At 42.1% G+C, this 17,756-nt stretch overlaps 1 protein-coding gene across 3 annotated transcripts in view; it reads left to right on the top strand.

Moving 5' to 3' along the window:
* CDH4 (cadherin 4) overlaps window positions 1-17,756 on the top strand; it is a 447,572-nt gene that overhangs the window by 360,622 nt on the left and 69,194 nt on the right. For all 3 annotated transcript variants that reach the window (XM_054081611.1, XM_054081614.1, XM_054081612.1), the window contains one exon: window positions 5,895-6,067. In XM_054081611.1, the coding sequence (XP_053937586.1) occupies window positions 5,895-6,067 (173 nt within the window). The remainder of the gene's footprint in view (window positions 1-5,894; window positions 6,068-17,756) is intronic.

The following is a 17,756-nucleotide window of genomic DNA, read 5'->3' as shown; positions in this document are numbered from 1 at the left end:
CTTCAACTTGCTCAATCGTCTCTCCAGACCTACTTGTTCTATTCTCATTAGGTTGGGTCTTGCTTTGTTTGAGGCTGAGAATCTGATGTCTCCACTAATTAGGAAGTGGCATCCTTTATGAATTAGGTTAGCTGCTTGAAAGGTCAAAATTTGCCAATGATTACAAAAATAATGGGAAAGATAATAACCGTAGCTACCAGTTATGACAGAAGGAATATCATTCAGAAGGGAAGTGCTGTTTCTATTCAGTTTTCTATCTGGAGCGTGTGGGATGCAGTTAAATTGTAACTTGGTTTTCACATCTTTGCTTTTCTGCCATGGTTTCAGTTCCTGAGACGTTGTTCACTTAAAGGGTGAAGTGTTCCGTTGTGAGTAGGGCCATGAGGTTCCCGTCCCCTGTGGGGAAGAAAACTGATACCAGGAAGCTCTTCTGAACTGAAAATCTTATTTTTAGGAAATGTTGTAAATTTTACACTGCTTTTCAGTATTTAATCTTCCCATCAACAATTACTGCCTCTATCTATCTAGCATCAGATGCGGAGTATTCTCTAAGTGAGCTTTCCAATTTGGAAAAAAAAAAATAGGAGGAAGGGGAGGTTTCCATTAGTACAAAGCCATTATTAACTTGGGTTAATGAAGATCTAATGTAATACAGCCATCACCACATGTCTGCACATAATGATTCAGTCCTTTTCTATGGGGGAATGATTAAATTAAGTATCTTGTAGGTCAAAATTAGACTGAGAAGGTTAACCAACCTTTAATGATTCTGCAACCATTTACCAGCCATTAAAAAACAAACTGTAAGATAAAGCTGAGTGAAGAATTGGCACTATCAGTAAAAATTGGATGAAGTTTTAGCTTTTTCTCTTTATATCACATGAGTAGACAGAGAGGATTGTGTATTTTTATAGTGATATGTGGTATAAAGGGCAAAGTGAAAGGTGGTTTTATCTTTTTTTTTTAATTTGGATTCCTGATAAGTGCCCATTAGCTCTTTCTTTTAACATGCATTAAATCTAACTAATGGATATCAAACCAGCTTAGAAAAATGGTAATTATAAAGCAATTGTAACAAAGTCTTCGGGAGCACAGTTGTGCTAAGATATTGTTTGTACGCCTTAAAACCACGAAAGCTCAGTCTTTACAGAGAAATGAAGTTGCATAGATGGGAGAGCAGAGATTGCAGACAACGTGGTGTGAATTATCAGTCCTTAGCTTGCTTTGGGACCATCTGAACTAGTAAGAATTGAGTGGATTCTCAGATTCCGGAGTTTATTTGAGGGAAATATTTGTTTTCAAGTGTGTGCTTATCTGGTTGGGCAAACACAGGGCAGCTATCTTTCTTGTTTTGCTTCTTTTTTTACTTGACGTGTGTAGATAAAATGAGATATAGTGAACCTAACAAAATCTTTTTGCAGCCTTTTGTATGCAGATACCATTAATTTTAAAATTGATAAACAAAACTGAATATACAGGTAAAAATTATCTCCCTTTGCTTCCATCCCCTCAGATTCTGTAAGGTTTTATTTTGCCTATCTTGTAGAAAGCTTAATTGTTCTAATGGGAATGTTTGCCGTAAAGGGTGCTTTCAGGCACCTCTCTCGTGTTTCATCCATTGTTAGACTGAAACAAAAATATCTCATTTGACAAAATACGGTTAAGGAGATTATGGTCTCTGGGAAACAAAAGAGAATGAATTGTGAATGTGCAGGTTCTTGGGGTCTTGCCGTCTCTTGATAGATCTCCTTCGTCATGCCATACATTAATTTTAACTCAGGTGATATATGAACTTGGCACATTAGTTAATGAAAGCTAATGCACAGTAATCTTGTCATCACTAGCTGTGCATGATAATTCAATCTGCTTCTCGGAAGAGCTGTTCAACGTGCAACAAATTTGATTTAATATTGACATGATGTACTAGGGTTAGGTATTTTATTTAACATACCATGTGCCTGATTTGATGAGAAATGTTTCTCTTTCAACAGGTTATCTACCTGAGTTAGCAGGCCAGGTGTGTAGTTTAATATAGTTACATCAAATGCCGTCTGGACTGGGTATTCGTTATGTGATACACTGCACAGACTGGGGCAAATTCCCAACTTTCAGCACTACGTGCATTCATTTAATGTTGTCAGCAGGATTAAGAGCAGGTCCTTCAGAGCAGAAGAATAAAGCTATTGCTTCTCTCATGCACTGGAAGCATAAAGTCCCTCTTGCCCCATTTGTATACCTCCTATGTAGCTCCATCACCACTGGCAGGGTCTGACCCAAAAGTGGGAGAGTACAGCGGAGGGGTCTTGAGTGTGACTTGGAGGAGTTTTCCCAGTGTTTGTGGTCTGTGGTTACTGCTACCAGTCTCAGCCTGGGAAGGGCACAGGGATTTAAAGCTGCTGTGATTAATACTCTTGATTTCAACAAAACACATACACGCATCCTGCAGGCCAGACTGGGCAATCAGTACTTGTTCACTTAAACCCTAACAATACCCACGTCAGTCCTCAAGCGTGTAAGAAATGTGCAGGCTGCCACTGTATATTTGCCTAATTTGTGTAGTAATAGGGATTGGGTATGGGGATGGATTTCTTTTACTTTTATATAAAGTATATGAAGATATATCCCCATGTGTAGGACGTAGAAACAAGACATTATTTACTTTTATAGCAGGTAAATCATCACGACTCAGCTTAGTATAGTGGAAGAGTTTATACAGCACCCAGAAGATGTTAGACACGGCAGCAGTGTATATCCACATCACTCTGTTGAATACTCTTGTGCACAAATATACGTTTATGTCATTCACTGCAGCACACAGGTATCTAAAGGATAAACTTTGCATAAGAACAGATTAAAAGTACAGAATACTGAGCGGAATGTAGATGGTGATGTAGGTTACACCAGCTGGAAGCAGTCCTTGAAAGTGGTACCCTCAGCATGGGTAACAGCAGATGCTGTCACATTCTTATCTTTGGGTCAACATTGCCAGGTGGGAAATGTCTGTGCATAGGAACGGGAATGGACATATCGGCCACCATCCAGACTGCAGAGAGGAAGAAGTAATTTGCAGACGGTTTGCAGCAGACTGTGGTCAGACAGGCAGCCCCAGGGAGCAGCGGAGAGCCAGGGAAGCAAGCGGCTGCTGCAATTCCATCATGTGCTGCAGACTGCTGCAGCCACACAGGGCTATTTGCAGAGGACACTTTATTAAGTTACAAGTTAGTAATTAATGCCAGGTTCCTCTCTGCGGTTGGGTTTGTTAGTCAAAATTAAAGATACGAGATAGGGAGCAGGTTGCCTCTTGAAATACAGCTCCCTGGTGCTCATTTCATGACTTTAGAGATGTTTGTCCAGACTCATCTCCCTTTACAAGGATGTAGGTTGGACTATGTATGTTGAAACAGTCCTTCTTGCTAGAGCACATGTGCTCAGTCCAGTGCTACATTGCAGAAAAGAGGCAAAAAGGTCAGGGAAAGAGTGAAGGAGACTTGCTAAACCTTCCATCCACAGTATAGCTGTGTCAGCTCACCCCATGCCCGCCCCTGCTACAGCCTGTTGGGTTTCCCTGCCAAGCTGGGAACCCACCATCTCCCACATGTCCTGGAAACCACAGTGAGGTCTGAGAGGTCCCAGATAAGGAGGGGCCAGAACTGCAGGGTGCTCTCGTCTGACCTTAGTAGCCTCGATAACTTCCCCTTCCGAGTTGTTTCTTGCACTAGAAGTGAATCACAAAATATCACCTGGGTTTTGGAGTATGTTGTAAGACACTGCAGGTGTCCTAAAATAGATTCTGTTTTCCTCTTCCACTTCTGTTTTCATTAGCCACAGGTTTTGACATTCTGTTCAGAGATATTTTCAGTATAGAATGCATTAAGATAACATAAATTCCAAATCAAACATCTCATTCAGCACAATTCCTATTTAAATTTCTCCTGTACGTTTCCCCTGTACTTATCTGAGGGTTGGCTTCTTTATTTGTATCAGTTGTCTCATGATAACTGGTTTTGCAAAGGTGTGAAAAAAGAATGCTTGAAGAGGAAGGTGAAAATTCATTGCTTACACAGCCTCGTTTCAATTCAGCGTTCCTTCCCTCTCCTGAAGTTTATTGATCAGAAAAATGTTAAAGTTGTTGAATAGTTTGTTTTCATTTCTCAAATGTGAATCAGGATTATTGCAGAAAGATAGGAATGTATTCATCATTAGAATTTGCTTTACGCATTCATTTATTTTTTAATCTATAATTCTTATTGAACTAAGAAAACTCACAGGGATTTGTATTGCCATAGAGAACACAAAGAGCCTGATTGAGCCAGGCGGAAGGAGATCGGCAAAACACTTTCCACAGTGCAAAAATACAAACTCTTGAGACACTTCTTGCTGCTACTGGGAAATGTTGTTTTCCCAAAGTTGGGGAAGATACTGGGGGGACTGCCTACGTGCTGAGAGGCTTAAAGACACTTGGCTGGGCTACAAAATTTAGGCATGCAGAAGCCATTGGTAGACCTGCCCATTTAGAGCACGGGGGATGTTTTTAAACTCCCTTGCAAACAGATGCAAGCTCTCCAGCTCTTTTTTTTCTCTAAACTGGAAGCTTGGTAGCTTTGTGACCAAAATGGGGATCTGGGCTTATTAGATGAGACACAATGCAGCGCTGATATAGCCACATGTCCTCGAGTTTGCCGGTGGCTTGCATCTAACCAAGTGGGCAGAACAAACTCAGCTCTTTTTGTAAAACAATGCGTGACTCCATGTTGAACGATCTCAGGTTCTTGTTGGGACCAAATTGCATCTCCTCCAGCACGGCAGGCTCTTAAGTTGGTTCATCTGTTCAGAGTTCCCGAATGAGCAATGTTCAAGCGGTACCCTCCATCTTTCCATTGATGCTATTGGGGTTTTGTGGTCACTGAATGAGGTTGTGTCTGGTTTCACTGTCTCTCTTTGCCTCCTGCACCTCCTTCCAGGTCTCATATCATTAGATTTATCCAGTGTTTCAGATTGGTTTTTGTAAGCAGTATGCGTCTGCCCTTTTAGACATTCTCTCCTACCAATATAACAAGCGTAAAGCTGGGCCCTATGAGCACTAGGGGGTCACAGGACCATGCAGCTGCAGGAGTCTAGCCAATCAAGTAACATCTTTTACCCTCATAATGATAATTTCCCACTTCAGCAAAACACCCTGCTGCCAAACTCCAGTGATAATGAGCCTGTCAGTGCATCAGTGCACTCCCAACAGTATCTAGAAAGTAGGGATTGTTTTTTGCAAGGCAAATGGAGACACTGATGATTAGCAAGAAACAAACCAATGATTCAATACATCGCTGGCCACACATACCAAATCACTTATTTTCTGTCTTGCTGGGCAACAGCTGTTCCATTTGCTCTGCAGAAGTGTTTTCTACTCTCCAGAAGGGTCCAGAGAGGTGGACGTTTCTGCAAGAACTGGAGGCAGCCGGCAGTTGCTTCCTGCACCATGCATGGGTGTATTGATGGGGTCAAAGCTGCTGAGAAGCCTGATGGGCTTTCTACTATTTAACTCTACTTCTGAGTGTATGTGAATGCAGTGAATTGCATGGAAAAAAATCACCTATGAGAATATGTATGAAATGATAGGACAAAAAAATGCTGCCCTAAAATCACTGAAAAAATTAGAAGTTAATCATAGATATTCTCATATGGCTTCTGGCTGTATACCAGTTATGTGTCATCAGTAGCCTTACAGATCATCTAGTGTCAGCAGAGTTGCTGTTTTCACAACCCTTGCCTTGGCTGGCTGGATTGACATGGGATGTCTACCCCACAGCATTTCTCAGTAAAATGCATGACCCTGATTCAATGGGAATGCAATCTGTTCTGTAATGAGACAGTCCTGATATTTCATCTTCTCTTCTTCCAAGGTACCTACGTGATGACAGTGACAGCAAATGACGCAGATGATAGTACTACAGCGAATGGGATGGTGAGATACCGAATCGTGACTCAGACCCCACAGAGCCCATCGCAAAATATGTTTACTATTAACAGCGAGACGGGAGACATTGTCACTGTGGCTGCTGGGCTTGACAGAGAGGTGAGTTTAAAAGCCGTCACACCGGGTTTCCCGTTGTTGAGGATTGCTGACTTGCAAAGCCCAAATCCTGACTTGAATACCAAGCCCCTAAAGTTTGTATTTCCACATGGAGATCATGGTCTTTGCTTCTGCAGCAACTGTGGGGCATCATAGCTTTGATGTGATATTTTTGTCTTAATCCATATCAGTCAATGAAACTCTGGGAGGATCTTCAAGCACATGAAGCTGATATTTTCCTTGCTTAAAGGTGTAGAAAATACTTCAGAAGAAGCAGGAGCATGAATAAATTGGCATTTGTCCCCTGTTTGTTGGGAGACAAATAAAGTGCTAGACATCCATAGCCCTTTCTAGACGTGTCTTGCTTAGTTCTTTGTGTGTTATCTTCAGACACAATTACACAGCCTATGCTCTACAGGCATTGCATGTTTCATGATGGCAACTTAGTGTCGTTTCTGAACTAGCCAAATGTCTTCTAGTGATTTTGGTTTTGTGGGAGGCTCTGCCTTTATTCTTGGCATTTTACAATGTACAGCGCTTCTAAATGCAGAGGAAGCTTTACTTTTACTGACAAAAACACGCTCTGCCCATGCAAGCTATCTAGTGTGATTCTCAAAGCTCTTCCTTCTCTAACTGTGAGCGTAGCTCAAGGACAAAGCATTTATACCTCACACATTAAGCGAAATCAACATAGCATCAGCGATGGATTGAAGTGACTGGGGAAGAAGGAGAACGGGGGGTGGGAGTTTGAAGGGGGGGGGGGTTCCCTGTTGAGACTGCATGGTTGGTGAAGTGTCACCCAGCCAACGCAATTAGGAGATCTTGATCAACTAAATGAGGAGAAGGATCATTTGTTCATTGAGCAACCAGCCGCAGATATGATTATGCAGCAAATGCTAAATTAAGCGCTTGTATCATCTTAGGCTCAGATGTTTCAGTCTGTGTGGTCCCCAGAGTTAAGAAGTCCAGTGAAATCTGTTTTGAGAAAGCCCATAGAGAAGGCACCAGAAACTGGTTTTGTCCTCCTTTCCTCCCGCATGACCGATGGTGGGGATGGAGCAAGCAGGACGCCCCATGTGTGGGTTGGTGCATGGCTTTCCTCCCTGGGAAACCCAACTCAGAGGGGTGAAAATCTCCATCACCTCAGAGATTTCCTTCTCGTTGCACATCAGCCCTGACAGCACTGTTTGGCCCCTCTGCAGCGTGCTCAGCTCCGCTGAGTGTCAGCCAACGGGCATCACTCTGCTGGGGTTTGTGCCTGTTACATTCACATCTGAGGCTTCTTTTTAGCTTCAGAGCTGCATGATGCCCTTGGGAGGAATCCCATATGCAGCTTGCAGAGCCACTGCTGAGAGCAGATAAAAGCACCGGCAACAGCTCAGCAGCAAGTGGAGTGCTCCAAGGCAGCCAGCGGGACCAACATAGGGACCCAGGCTGCTGGCTGGAAGCGGTGCGGGTTTGGGACTTGCCCAAGGCACAGTTTGAGGGCGAGACAACCCGGGGGTAGACGCTACGTGAAACAGCTTTCCAAGGAGATGATGGGGTGAGCGGAGAGCTTTCCAAGATGTGAAGGCAAGAAGCAGAGCTAGGGGAGCAGGAGGAGCACCAGAGCCTGTTCCTTCCTACCTGACGCGGCCGACTTTGCAAGCACAACCTAGGGCAGATTTGACCTTTCCCTGCTCTTTTTGTTTAGAGAACTGGAAAGTTAGCTGAATCTTAAGCAGGTAGATTATCGTAGGCAATGCTGCATGCCCGCAGCGCGCTTGCAGTCGAAGAGGAGAAAGGAGTGCTGTAGAGATTCTCAGCAGCCCTTGGGAGGACAGTGGCAGAGTACGTGGAGGAGAGATCTGAATTCTGGCAGGAAAATGCTGATTTTATGGAAATGACAGAACAATTATTGCCCCCTTGACATCAGTAGGGGCTAGCATTTTAATGTAGAGCTTTATGGGGAGAGAAAGGTCATTGGTTTGTATTAATTTTGACAACTTAGATTGGGATAGCGTGATGGGAGAGAGATTTTAATTTCAGCAAATCAGCTAAAAAAAAAAGAGGCAGGTGATAATTAGAGGGAAAGAATAGGGTAGAACGGTTGTCTTTTTTCGGATTGGTCTCTCTGCATCTGAATTATTGTAAGAACATGCAGGGGAACCGTATGCCTCATGTTAGTTCCCTTGTTGCGCTGAGTCTGGGAAATCAAGGCAAACTGGCACTTTGTGTATGGAAATATGGTGTTGAGTGCCCCACAGCTGAGCACCAGACTGAGCAAGGGATACTTGGATCGAGGCAGAACAACCAGCTCTGGGCACTGTCCTGGGGCTGCCCTGAAGCTATGGGACGTGCTTGTTCCCACGGCTTTCTGCTACATTTCAGGATTACATCTGGAATTGGCAAAAGTTTCTGTTTTATTAACACAAAGTTGCATTAGGTCTAAATTGAAAAATGTGTTTAAGCACTCTCAGAACTGTGCTATAGATTGTTTTCTTGTTTTCGTTTGTTTTTTCCTGAAATCTTGAGAAAGCTATTAGAGGAGTAAATTTGGTTTTGCTGCTGACATTTTCGTGTTGTTAGGAAAAGGAGCTGAAAAGCAGTATTTGGAATGCAGATATGTGTAAATTAAGATGTTAACAAATTTGACCTATTCAGCTAAAACTTCTACAACCAAGATAAATTCCTTGGATACTAGTTATTTATCCAAATGCTTATTGACACATCTATCAGTGCCTATGACACTATTATGTTAAGCCGTGTTGGAACAGAACCAGATATTCAGTCTCCATTGGACCCTTCTACCTTGCTCCTGCAATGCAAAGGCACCTCAAATCAGATGCAAAAACATGTCAAAGCTATTCTGTAACTGAAAGACAGGTCCATATTCCACGTCCAGTGTTTGTCTTTCAAGAGGAGAGAAAAGTCCTTTCAGAACTGGTGTTCCTAGCTCAGCATTTCTGTCACATGCTCCTTAAATGAGACTTAGTGATGCTTTCAGCACCTCCACTAAAATACTGGTTCTTTACTGGTTTGTTATATTGCCTTCAATTCATGAAATGTGCAAGAAAGTGGACAAAGCGTTCAAGCTTCCTCTGTGTCATGAGAAGTGTTTCGGTTGACCTGCAAGAAATGTATTTTAAGACAGATTCTTGTAGCTTGCTGCTGTTTCTAAACCCTCATTTCCACAAACCAAGGAGGAAATTAAAAACTCAGCCTCTCAAATTGTGTGCTGGTCTCTCTAAATGTGTCTGACACTGAAGATAGCAAAATGAAAAGCCAAGGTATTAAAATATTGATGGCTTTAAAGTTATCTTACCTGGTTCCCATTAATCTGGATGTAAATATGGTCAAAATGCTCTGTGTCCATTCACTCATTACGACTGCGCTTAATTGAATGGATCCCCAAGGAAGATAAAGATAATTGGACTGCACTTCATAAAAATTATTAAAAGAGGACAGTTTAGCAACAGCCTGATTTAAGCTCCTGGATGCCTAAGGGTAAGAAATGCCAAAGGTGTAACAAAGGAACATCTATCCTCTGAACTAATAGGGAAAATTATAGGGATTTAGAGTGCACTAGGGGTTCAAAGATACATTCAGGCAGCCAGACTTAGATGAAAAGGTTAAAAGCAGATACTTGCTCTAATACAGGAAAACATCAGGAAAATGTAGGAAATCTGTACCTGATGTAATGAAAGTAGGAGGGAAAGATCAAATAGTGGTGCGAGCACAGAATGTGTGGATTAATAGGGAAGGCTATGAACATTTGGAATGGACAGGTCATTACAAAGTTCAGGGGTAGAAGAAGACCAAGCCAGCTTATTTAATTTATGGCAGGCTGCTCCAAAAATGGGCGGTACTCCCAAGGAGATGCTCCCCAACCGATTGATTTAGCAGTGTGTCTGAATTCCGGATTTCATTGCTCTTTTTTTTCCCCACTGGGAAGAAAATAGCAAGAGGTAAAAAAGAGTCAGCTGTCCCCAGCTGAGGCTCAGAAACAGGCAAAACGTTCATATTTCTGTTTTCTGTTCTGAAAAGTAACATTTCTCCTTATAATCATGCAAAAGGGACCAAATCTCTTCTGCATGTTAGCTCATTTTGCCTGGTGTTGCTCACACTGGCGTCCTGGGCGGGGATCGAGCCCCGACTGTCAGTCTGATGGTGAGCTCCTGGTGCAGTAATTCAACTCCATCGGCTCTTTTGATTTCTCTGGTGGCAGAATATCTGTCTCAGTAGCACAGTAAATCTGCACTGGGGCTATAGGATAGGCAATATCATGCTCTGAAGAGCTTCTGCTAAATATTTTATGGACACAGACTTCAAGCAAGCAGGAAGGGAAAAAAAGAAATGAGAGAAAAGGAGCTAGTTGATCGCACACTGCTGGCAGGCCAATAAATGTCGAGACATCTCAAATGTCATCCAGACTTATTTGAGATAATAAGTATTTCAGCTCTGCGGTGCTTGTAGTGTAATGTTGCTAAGTTTTTGAGGTCTCCTTTAGAAAGAAGTCCCTTCCCAGCATATTCATCTCGCGTTGAAGAAATGAAGGAAGGCAGGAGCTCTGAGTTGCTTCTTCCGAACTTCTATATGTTTATATTCCCTTTAAAAGTGATTGGAGCTCTGGTGCTGCAAATGCTTTTAAAAATACATGAAATCCGATTCTATGATTACTACACTCGGCTTTCCAAAAACGTGATGTTGCTAGTCTTTCTCAAGTGAGTGAAAGATAAAAGGAAGAGCCTGCCAACAACTGACTTAGTGGCTTATTTTATTTATGAATGAAATGGCAGGATTTTTATGGGGAAGAGGAAAAGTTCTTCTTATTGGCAGAGACAGTTGATTTCTTTCCCAACACTCTGGTTTTGGTACAACTGACATTTCTGATAGAGCAGAATTTTGAAATGTTACGTTAAAAAAAAAAAAGCAGTACTCTGCCTCTCCAAAAACTGAGCGGGGATCGGGTTTTACCATCTGTAGTAACTATCTTGGGTACATTTATCTCCAAGTCATTGCAGTAGGTTTTCCAAACCTCCTTGTTACTTCATTTCAAATGTTGGCTGGGAGTAAACAAGGCATCGCGCTGGTGACAGGAATTAGTTTAGCCATTGGGACTGATATAATCCGTCCTTTGTGAAACAGCCCCATAGAAAGCAATCCACTAGTCTGAGATTACCCGAATACATTGTTTTTAATCTGGGCTTGGCTCTTCCAGCCAACCGATACTCCAAGTGTAGCCAACAGCTGATGCAGGCTGAGCCTTCCTTTCCATACCAGGATATTTTCCTCTGACAGCAGAGTCTAGCAGCTTTTAATCCTTTTTTCCACCCCTGGAATGTAACAAAAGGAATTTATTCTGTTCTAAATTACAGTCACCTGTGTTAATTATTTCCCCTCACTGCATATCAACGTGATGTTCTGCAAACTGCACCTCCTCCTCTGAGCAGGGCAGGAGGAACATCTGCTGCAGCACGAGGCTGAAAGATCTCGACAAGATAGGAGTGATGTCTGTGTGAATCTGTGCAGATTATCAGTTGTGTATGTGTACTGACAAAATAAAAGAATGAGGGGAAGTGACATCTAAATAGCTTGACTGCATCCTAGGAGTTTCTGTTCCCTATTTTCCTCACACAAATTAGTCGTCTCCAGGGAGCCGTGAGGACTAATGCAGAATTGGTCAGAGGATGTCGCCTTCTAACAGGCACAATCCAGCATGAACCGTGTTCGCTATTCGTGTCTGTTACAGGAGTTCTTTACAGTGAGAGGGATTCCGTTTTTCATGCTCTCTCCATTACTTTTTCTGGAGAAAAACTAAAACAGGGTGGTTTGATTCTGCTGAGCTACAAGTATCTTGCTTTTAAAGATGAAGTTCCCATTTCACTTCGTTAAAACATGGTGAAAAACACATCTGCAGCCGACCTCACAGGGGGAGAACGAGAGTGAGAGATTAGCAATTATTTTGCCAATGAGTTACATCCATTTCTATGAATTTGGACCACAAGACCCTACCTGTATTTAGCTTCCAGACTCACAGACTCCCTAAGTACTTTCTAGTGACTGAAATGATGAAGGACTGTAACAATCTTCCAAGGGTAAGTGGTTTTTTCACTTCTCGCAGAATTCATATAATGACTGGAAGTCCTTGTGAAACATATCTTCAAGCCAGACATAAACTATTGGAGTCTTAACAGGGATAAGCAGGTAAAATACTATAGCATCTGTGCAGCAGGTAGGCCTATGTGTTTTACTTGTCGCTTCTAGGCTTGGCGTTAACGTTTCTGACAGAGTTTCCCTTTGGTCTCGAGGAGCAGGTTGCCCCAGCGGGCTCTGCCTTCCCTGTCTGCCCAGCGGCCATACGCCATCCCAGGGATTTGTGGAGGACAAACTCACTCTGGGGGATGAAAGCCACGCTATAAATGTCATTTATCACTGAATACTGTGTTATTCCTGATAACTTGTAATTTTTCAGGTCTGTGTAACAAAAATGTAAATACTGAAGCTTTATGTATTAATATGCCTGAAATTATTACTTAAAGATAAAACTGGTTAAATTATTCAGTTACAAAATTATCCCATTTCCACAGCAGCATATCCTGTCAAAGGAAGAGCTGATTAGCCGTAAGCTGAATTTAGCCAGTAGATTTATGCCTGATTCTGGTTTATGTTTCTGTATTGTATGTAGGACTGATTTGGGCTTACTCCATCATTCCAGCACGCATTTCATTTTCTCATTACAGACAAGAATGACCTTTTTCAGTAAAATTTGGTGAGGAGGACTAGCACTCGTCAGTGAAGACAGTTCATTTTATTAACCCCATTTCGTGCCTTCGGAAATCTGTCGTGCAGCCACTGGAGGCCCGCTTCTAGTAGTCTGAGACACTAGGAATTAGCGGGCTGGGAAGGGCTCGCGTCTGCTCTGAGCGCTGTTGGTCCAGCACTGCTTAATGGTTTCCTCGGTAGTCCTTGTTGGAGGATGGGGATAGATGAGAGTGAAGCATCATCATAGAAATAATACCATTTGTTTTAAGTAGGAAGAGAATGATGTTAGTGGTCCTGAAGTCTTGTTACAGGACCTGGAAAGAATATGTCTCATCGTCTGTGTTTCTCAAATAGCAGTGGCTATCTCTCTTTCTGGAGGGTGTTTTCAGAATCATCTGTACCTTTTGGTCTTCTGCATGATCACGTGCTGTCAATCAGTTTTGAGAGCTTCTGTGCATAGAAAGGCTTTTTGTTATTGTTCTTTGATGAAAACCTGGTAGCTATGTAGAATGGTAAGACTGGTAGAGGAAGGGCTCTGAGCCATGGACCTTGGAGGACAATACCATGAGTATGTGTTTGACTAAAAGAGAGTACTTGGAGGTGATAGGAGAAACTTTCAAAGAACAAAAGAGCTTTCCAAAAAAACAGGCTGGTAAATCGTTTGGAACCTATGGGAGTCCAATGAGTAGATATGAAAATAGGCATGGTATTTACCTGAAAAAAAATCACTAGCAAGATGATGTGGATGCAGATGTAATGAGCTGGAGACCAACTGGTTTTGTAAACTGTGATGATCTGTTAGCACTGTTTGAATGTGAGTTTGTGTAAGCACAGCCTAGCTGAGGTTTCATCTGCTCCTCCCTGTGCTTGGACACTAATAGCTCTGTCATCACTGGGGGGATTAGGAAATGAAAAACATTCACAAGCAAAGAGAAGCACTAATGAAGGAAGTCAGAGAGCACAACAAACACATATTTCATCATACTGCCCGGACAGGCAGAGCATGCTTTATGGCCACCTGTATTGCTAATCCATGACCGATAGATTATGCCATTTAATCCTTGACACTTCTGCTTTTAGGGAAGGAGCACTTGCATGCTCAGGACAAACATGGCACAGCAGATCCTGTTTGGTTAAGCAAGCTGCTCAGTCTGATAGTTTCCATGAAACCTTATCATGCTCTTGCCCTTATTTCAGTCTATGCAACACTAACTCTTTGGGATTTGGAAAATTATGGTCAAACTGTCACCTGAATAAACAGTCCTACCAATGTTTTTAATGCTAATTTTGAATTTGTCTTCGGTAATTCTTTCCCTTGCTGTTGGCGTTGCCAAAGTGCCCTATTCACAACTGGGGCACACTGTGTCTTCTTTGCCACTCCTCTTGCCCTTTGCTAAAGGGGAGTGTCAGTGCTGTTTGTGAGGGATGAGGAGTGGCAAAGAAGAACTCACCTTGGCATCACGGCTCTTCTCTACAATAAATATCCAACAGGTGATCTGCCACACATAGCTGCATTTGCCCTGGCCCTGCTGCTGTCAGAGGGCATGTCATTCCCCATCAAGTTAGACTACAGTCTAGTTGTTCTGTGAAGTTTTTCGGTTTGAGTCCCTGTGCCTCGTGTGTCCATTCTCAAGATGAGTGCGAAAAAGGATGCTTTAACCAAGAGCAGAGAAAATTAGTGTGTAAAAGTAAACCTACAGCCGGTTTAAATCTCCCATGGAGCTGATTCGACTAAGAATGAATCCTACCCTCTGCCTGAAATGAAGAGTTTCCTCCCACTCAGACGGTGCATATGGAGCTATATACTGCCTGCCAGAGTAGCTCCCAATTTTTTTCTAATTCTTTTTTTCCATTTGGCTTAGACTCTCTTTTAGACACCTGGCTTCCTTTAAATATTGCTAGCATTCAAATGCAGTAGCCTCTGGAGGAGATTGTTCTGCTTCACATGTTGAACTGTAATGACTTCTTATTCATATTTGGGCAAGCTATTGAAGAGATGTTACTAAATTGAAAAGCTACATGATTTGAGGTTGACCTACTCAGATGAAACAAACCTTTGAGTTTAATTGGACCTGATTATAGAGTCTAAGCAAGAATAGGACTGATACCCAATCTAATCCGTTCTCTTTTTTTTAAATGCAGATATCTTCAGAGCCTCTCCAATAAGAAAATCCCACGTATAGTAATATCCATAGACCGCTTTCTGTCTTCACTCACATTTCAGTGTGTACAGAGAGCTCTGGTACAGTCTGGTTGCACTTGTTTCAAGTTGCTCATGAAATCCCACCTCTGACTACAGTGGGTTGGTTTATACATTATTCAATAGCAAAATCCCTGCTGAATAGGGAAGGGGGGGGAAAAGTTAAGTATCGGAGTGGAAAGCTCACCGGGTCCTTAGCATAATCTCTGTGGTTCAGACCTGCATTTCTCTTTCCATTTGAGCTTGTCCTAGAGTACAGAAGAGTGTATCATTCCAATTTTAGATAGAAGACTACCTGCGCAGCTCAGGCAGATTTGAAGTTTTTCTTCTGGTACATCCCATACTTTCCTACAGCCCCTTCCCCTCTCTAAAGGGATTATTGTCTAAATCTGCACCAGGTCAAGTGAAATAATTAAACACAAGCTGGTTCCACTAATTAACTTATCCACAGACCATTGTCTGTTATTAGCATTTTAAAGAGAGATTTTGTTAACTCTTTCTTCATAGACTTAGCAGTATTTTTTCATAACACAGCCCATTCTTATAGGCATCTTTGGCTACATTTCTTACTAAAATATTACCACCAACACGTCAGCCAGGGCATCAATGACTTTATAGACTGTTTTCAGTCTGCAGCAGCTACTGTTCTTAACAGACTGTAAGAAAACGACAGCTTTAATCCAAAGGAATGTGCCTGTCAGAAGACCAGCTATAGAGTCTTGTATTCTGAAAGTATTCTTAAAATGGAAAGTCATCCGTGTAAACAGAGGAGGGACTATTATACGTTTTGTAAAATACAATTAAAATGGTGATATATCAAATGCCTTTATGGTACATCTCATCAGAGCTTTGGAACAGTGTCAGGATCATGGAGTCTGTAGTTGGTGGGGATGTAATGCTTCCAAAAAGACAGAAATGCATGCGCAGGAACACAAATGTAGGAGTTTGCTGTTCTGCACCATGAATACTGTCTAATTCAGAGTTCTGCACTAATTAGTATCCAGAAAGGTGGCAAAGGTGGCTCTTTGAAGAGTAGAACAACTGTTCTTGTTAGACGAGTCTAGGCATCACTAGACGGGCTATAAATAATCACAGCTGAGGTTTGGGATATTCTCCATTCACTACAGGGTGAGAGAGGGTTTCTTGGATAAGGCCAGCAAGGTGTCATGTGCAGGCAGGCAGGAATTGTGCTTTGCTTTTCCTAGAATTGCAAATTAAAGCATCTAGGAGCTTGTAGCAGCAGAGCACTTAGGCGGTTTGTTCGTCATGGTATCCTCACCATTCTTTCTCCTCATTTTTAAGCTAAATATTTTCCTTTCATTGTTGTTCTATTATTCCAATTTTCAAAAATTGTGGGGATTTAACGTAAGAAATTCTCATTAAATAGAGTGTGTGTCAGTACATTGATGTTTTATTCAAGCTATTCATTTTTTTGCACTTAAAATGTTTTCTGCTCCAAATGCCTTTCTAGAAAAATAAATGTAGTTTTCAGTTAAAGTAAACAGGTCACATACTGTGTGACCTCAAATCCAGTGGCTAAAATTCAGAAGGGGAACTAATTGGATAAAAATGCAGTGACTCATTATCCAGATATTTCATAATGTGGCCTTTCCAGTCTTTATTTATTCAGTGCTCTGAAAAATAAATAGATTGCAGTTTCGCATTCATACCATCGTAGAATTCATCTCAGTTCATAAGGAAAAATCTTGTTTTAGTGGTTAAAGGTTCGGGCAGATGCTCAAACAGGGTAAACTGGCCAGGGTGATTTCTGTTGCCTGAGGATGGGAAGCAGGGTTTGTAAGTCAACAGCAAGTGACTCTTGTAGAATTGGTAAAGCCTTTCTGGTAGATATCTGCTTTTCTGAAGAGAGGGTTTGATACCACCCAAGCAAGCATATGCCGAAGAAAATGCCTGCTTTGGAAGTGTTATTTTCACCTTTTCAAGGTGAAATTCAGAGAGATAAGAAAAGCAGCATCCTTCTCTCTTTAACTCTACAAACCCTGTGGTTTGCTTACAGCAGAGCGGAGCTGCCCCAGCCATGGATTTGCAGTGTTTGAAACACCCTACAATATATTGTATGTGTTTTGCTCTCAAGGGAGCTCATACTGTGGTGAAGTAGTAGATGAGGATACTCCACGCATTATTCATTCTGGAAGTGGTTTGTTTTGGAAATGTGTATGTTTCTGCAATTATTTTAGCCATTAAACTTCAACCCTGGAAATGCTTTCATCTTGTCTGATTCCATCTTTTTGTGGCCATGGCAATGCAGAGGAGTGTGATGGGAAATGTGTTATTAGATTTGTAAGTGATGTGCGGTTTCCCCGCCTTGATGCTTGCTATCAGAAGACGTGATGTTTGACAGAAAAGGTAACGAGCAGTATTTGCTTGTAAATCAGCAGCTGGGTGTGGTTTGAATGAATGCATATTTGAGCATAAAGAGAAAATCTGAAAGGGTTGCCAGTGCTCCTCTCTATGAGAAAATCCGCCCTGCGGATAAGAAGCAGAGGGAGCTTCCCTCAGCGTGTGCTGGAGAGGCACTGGGTGACTGAAGGATTTCAACATACACGGTTCATAAAGCAGTCACTGCCTGGACTGGTTTAGTGGTTGATAGGAATGGTTGGACTCGGATGATCCTGGTGGTCTTTTCCAACCTAGTGATTCTATGATTCTATGACTGTGCTGCATCTAGAGGTATCTAAACTGACTACCTAAGCTTCACTAGCGCTAGTAAAACAGCTTGAAGACCAG

The sequence above is a fragment of the Cuculus canorus genome, chromosome 16 (genome assembly GCF_017976375.1).
Source record: "Cuculus canorus isolate bCucCan1 chromosome 16, bCucCan1.pri, whole genome shotgun sequence".
Taxonomy (NCBI): Eukaryota; Metazoa; Chordata; class Aves; order Cuculiformes; family Cuculidae; genus Cuculus; species Cuculus canorus.
Note: the sequence above shows the minus strand (reverse complement) of the source record. Positions and strands in the feature narration are given on the sequence as shown.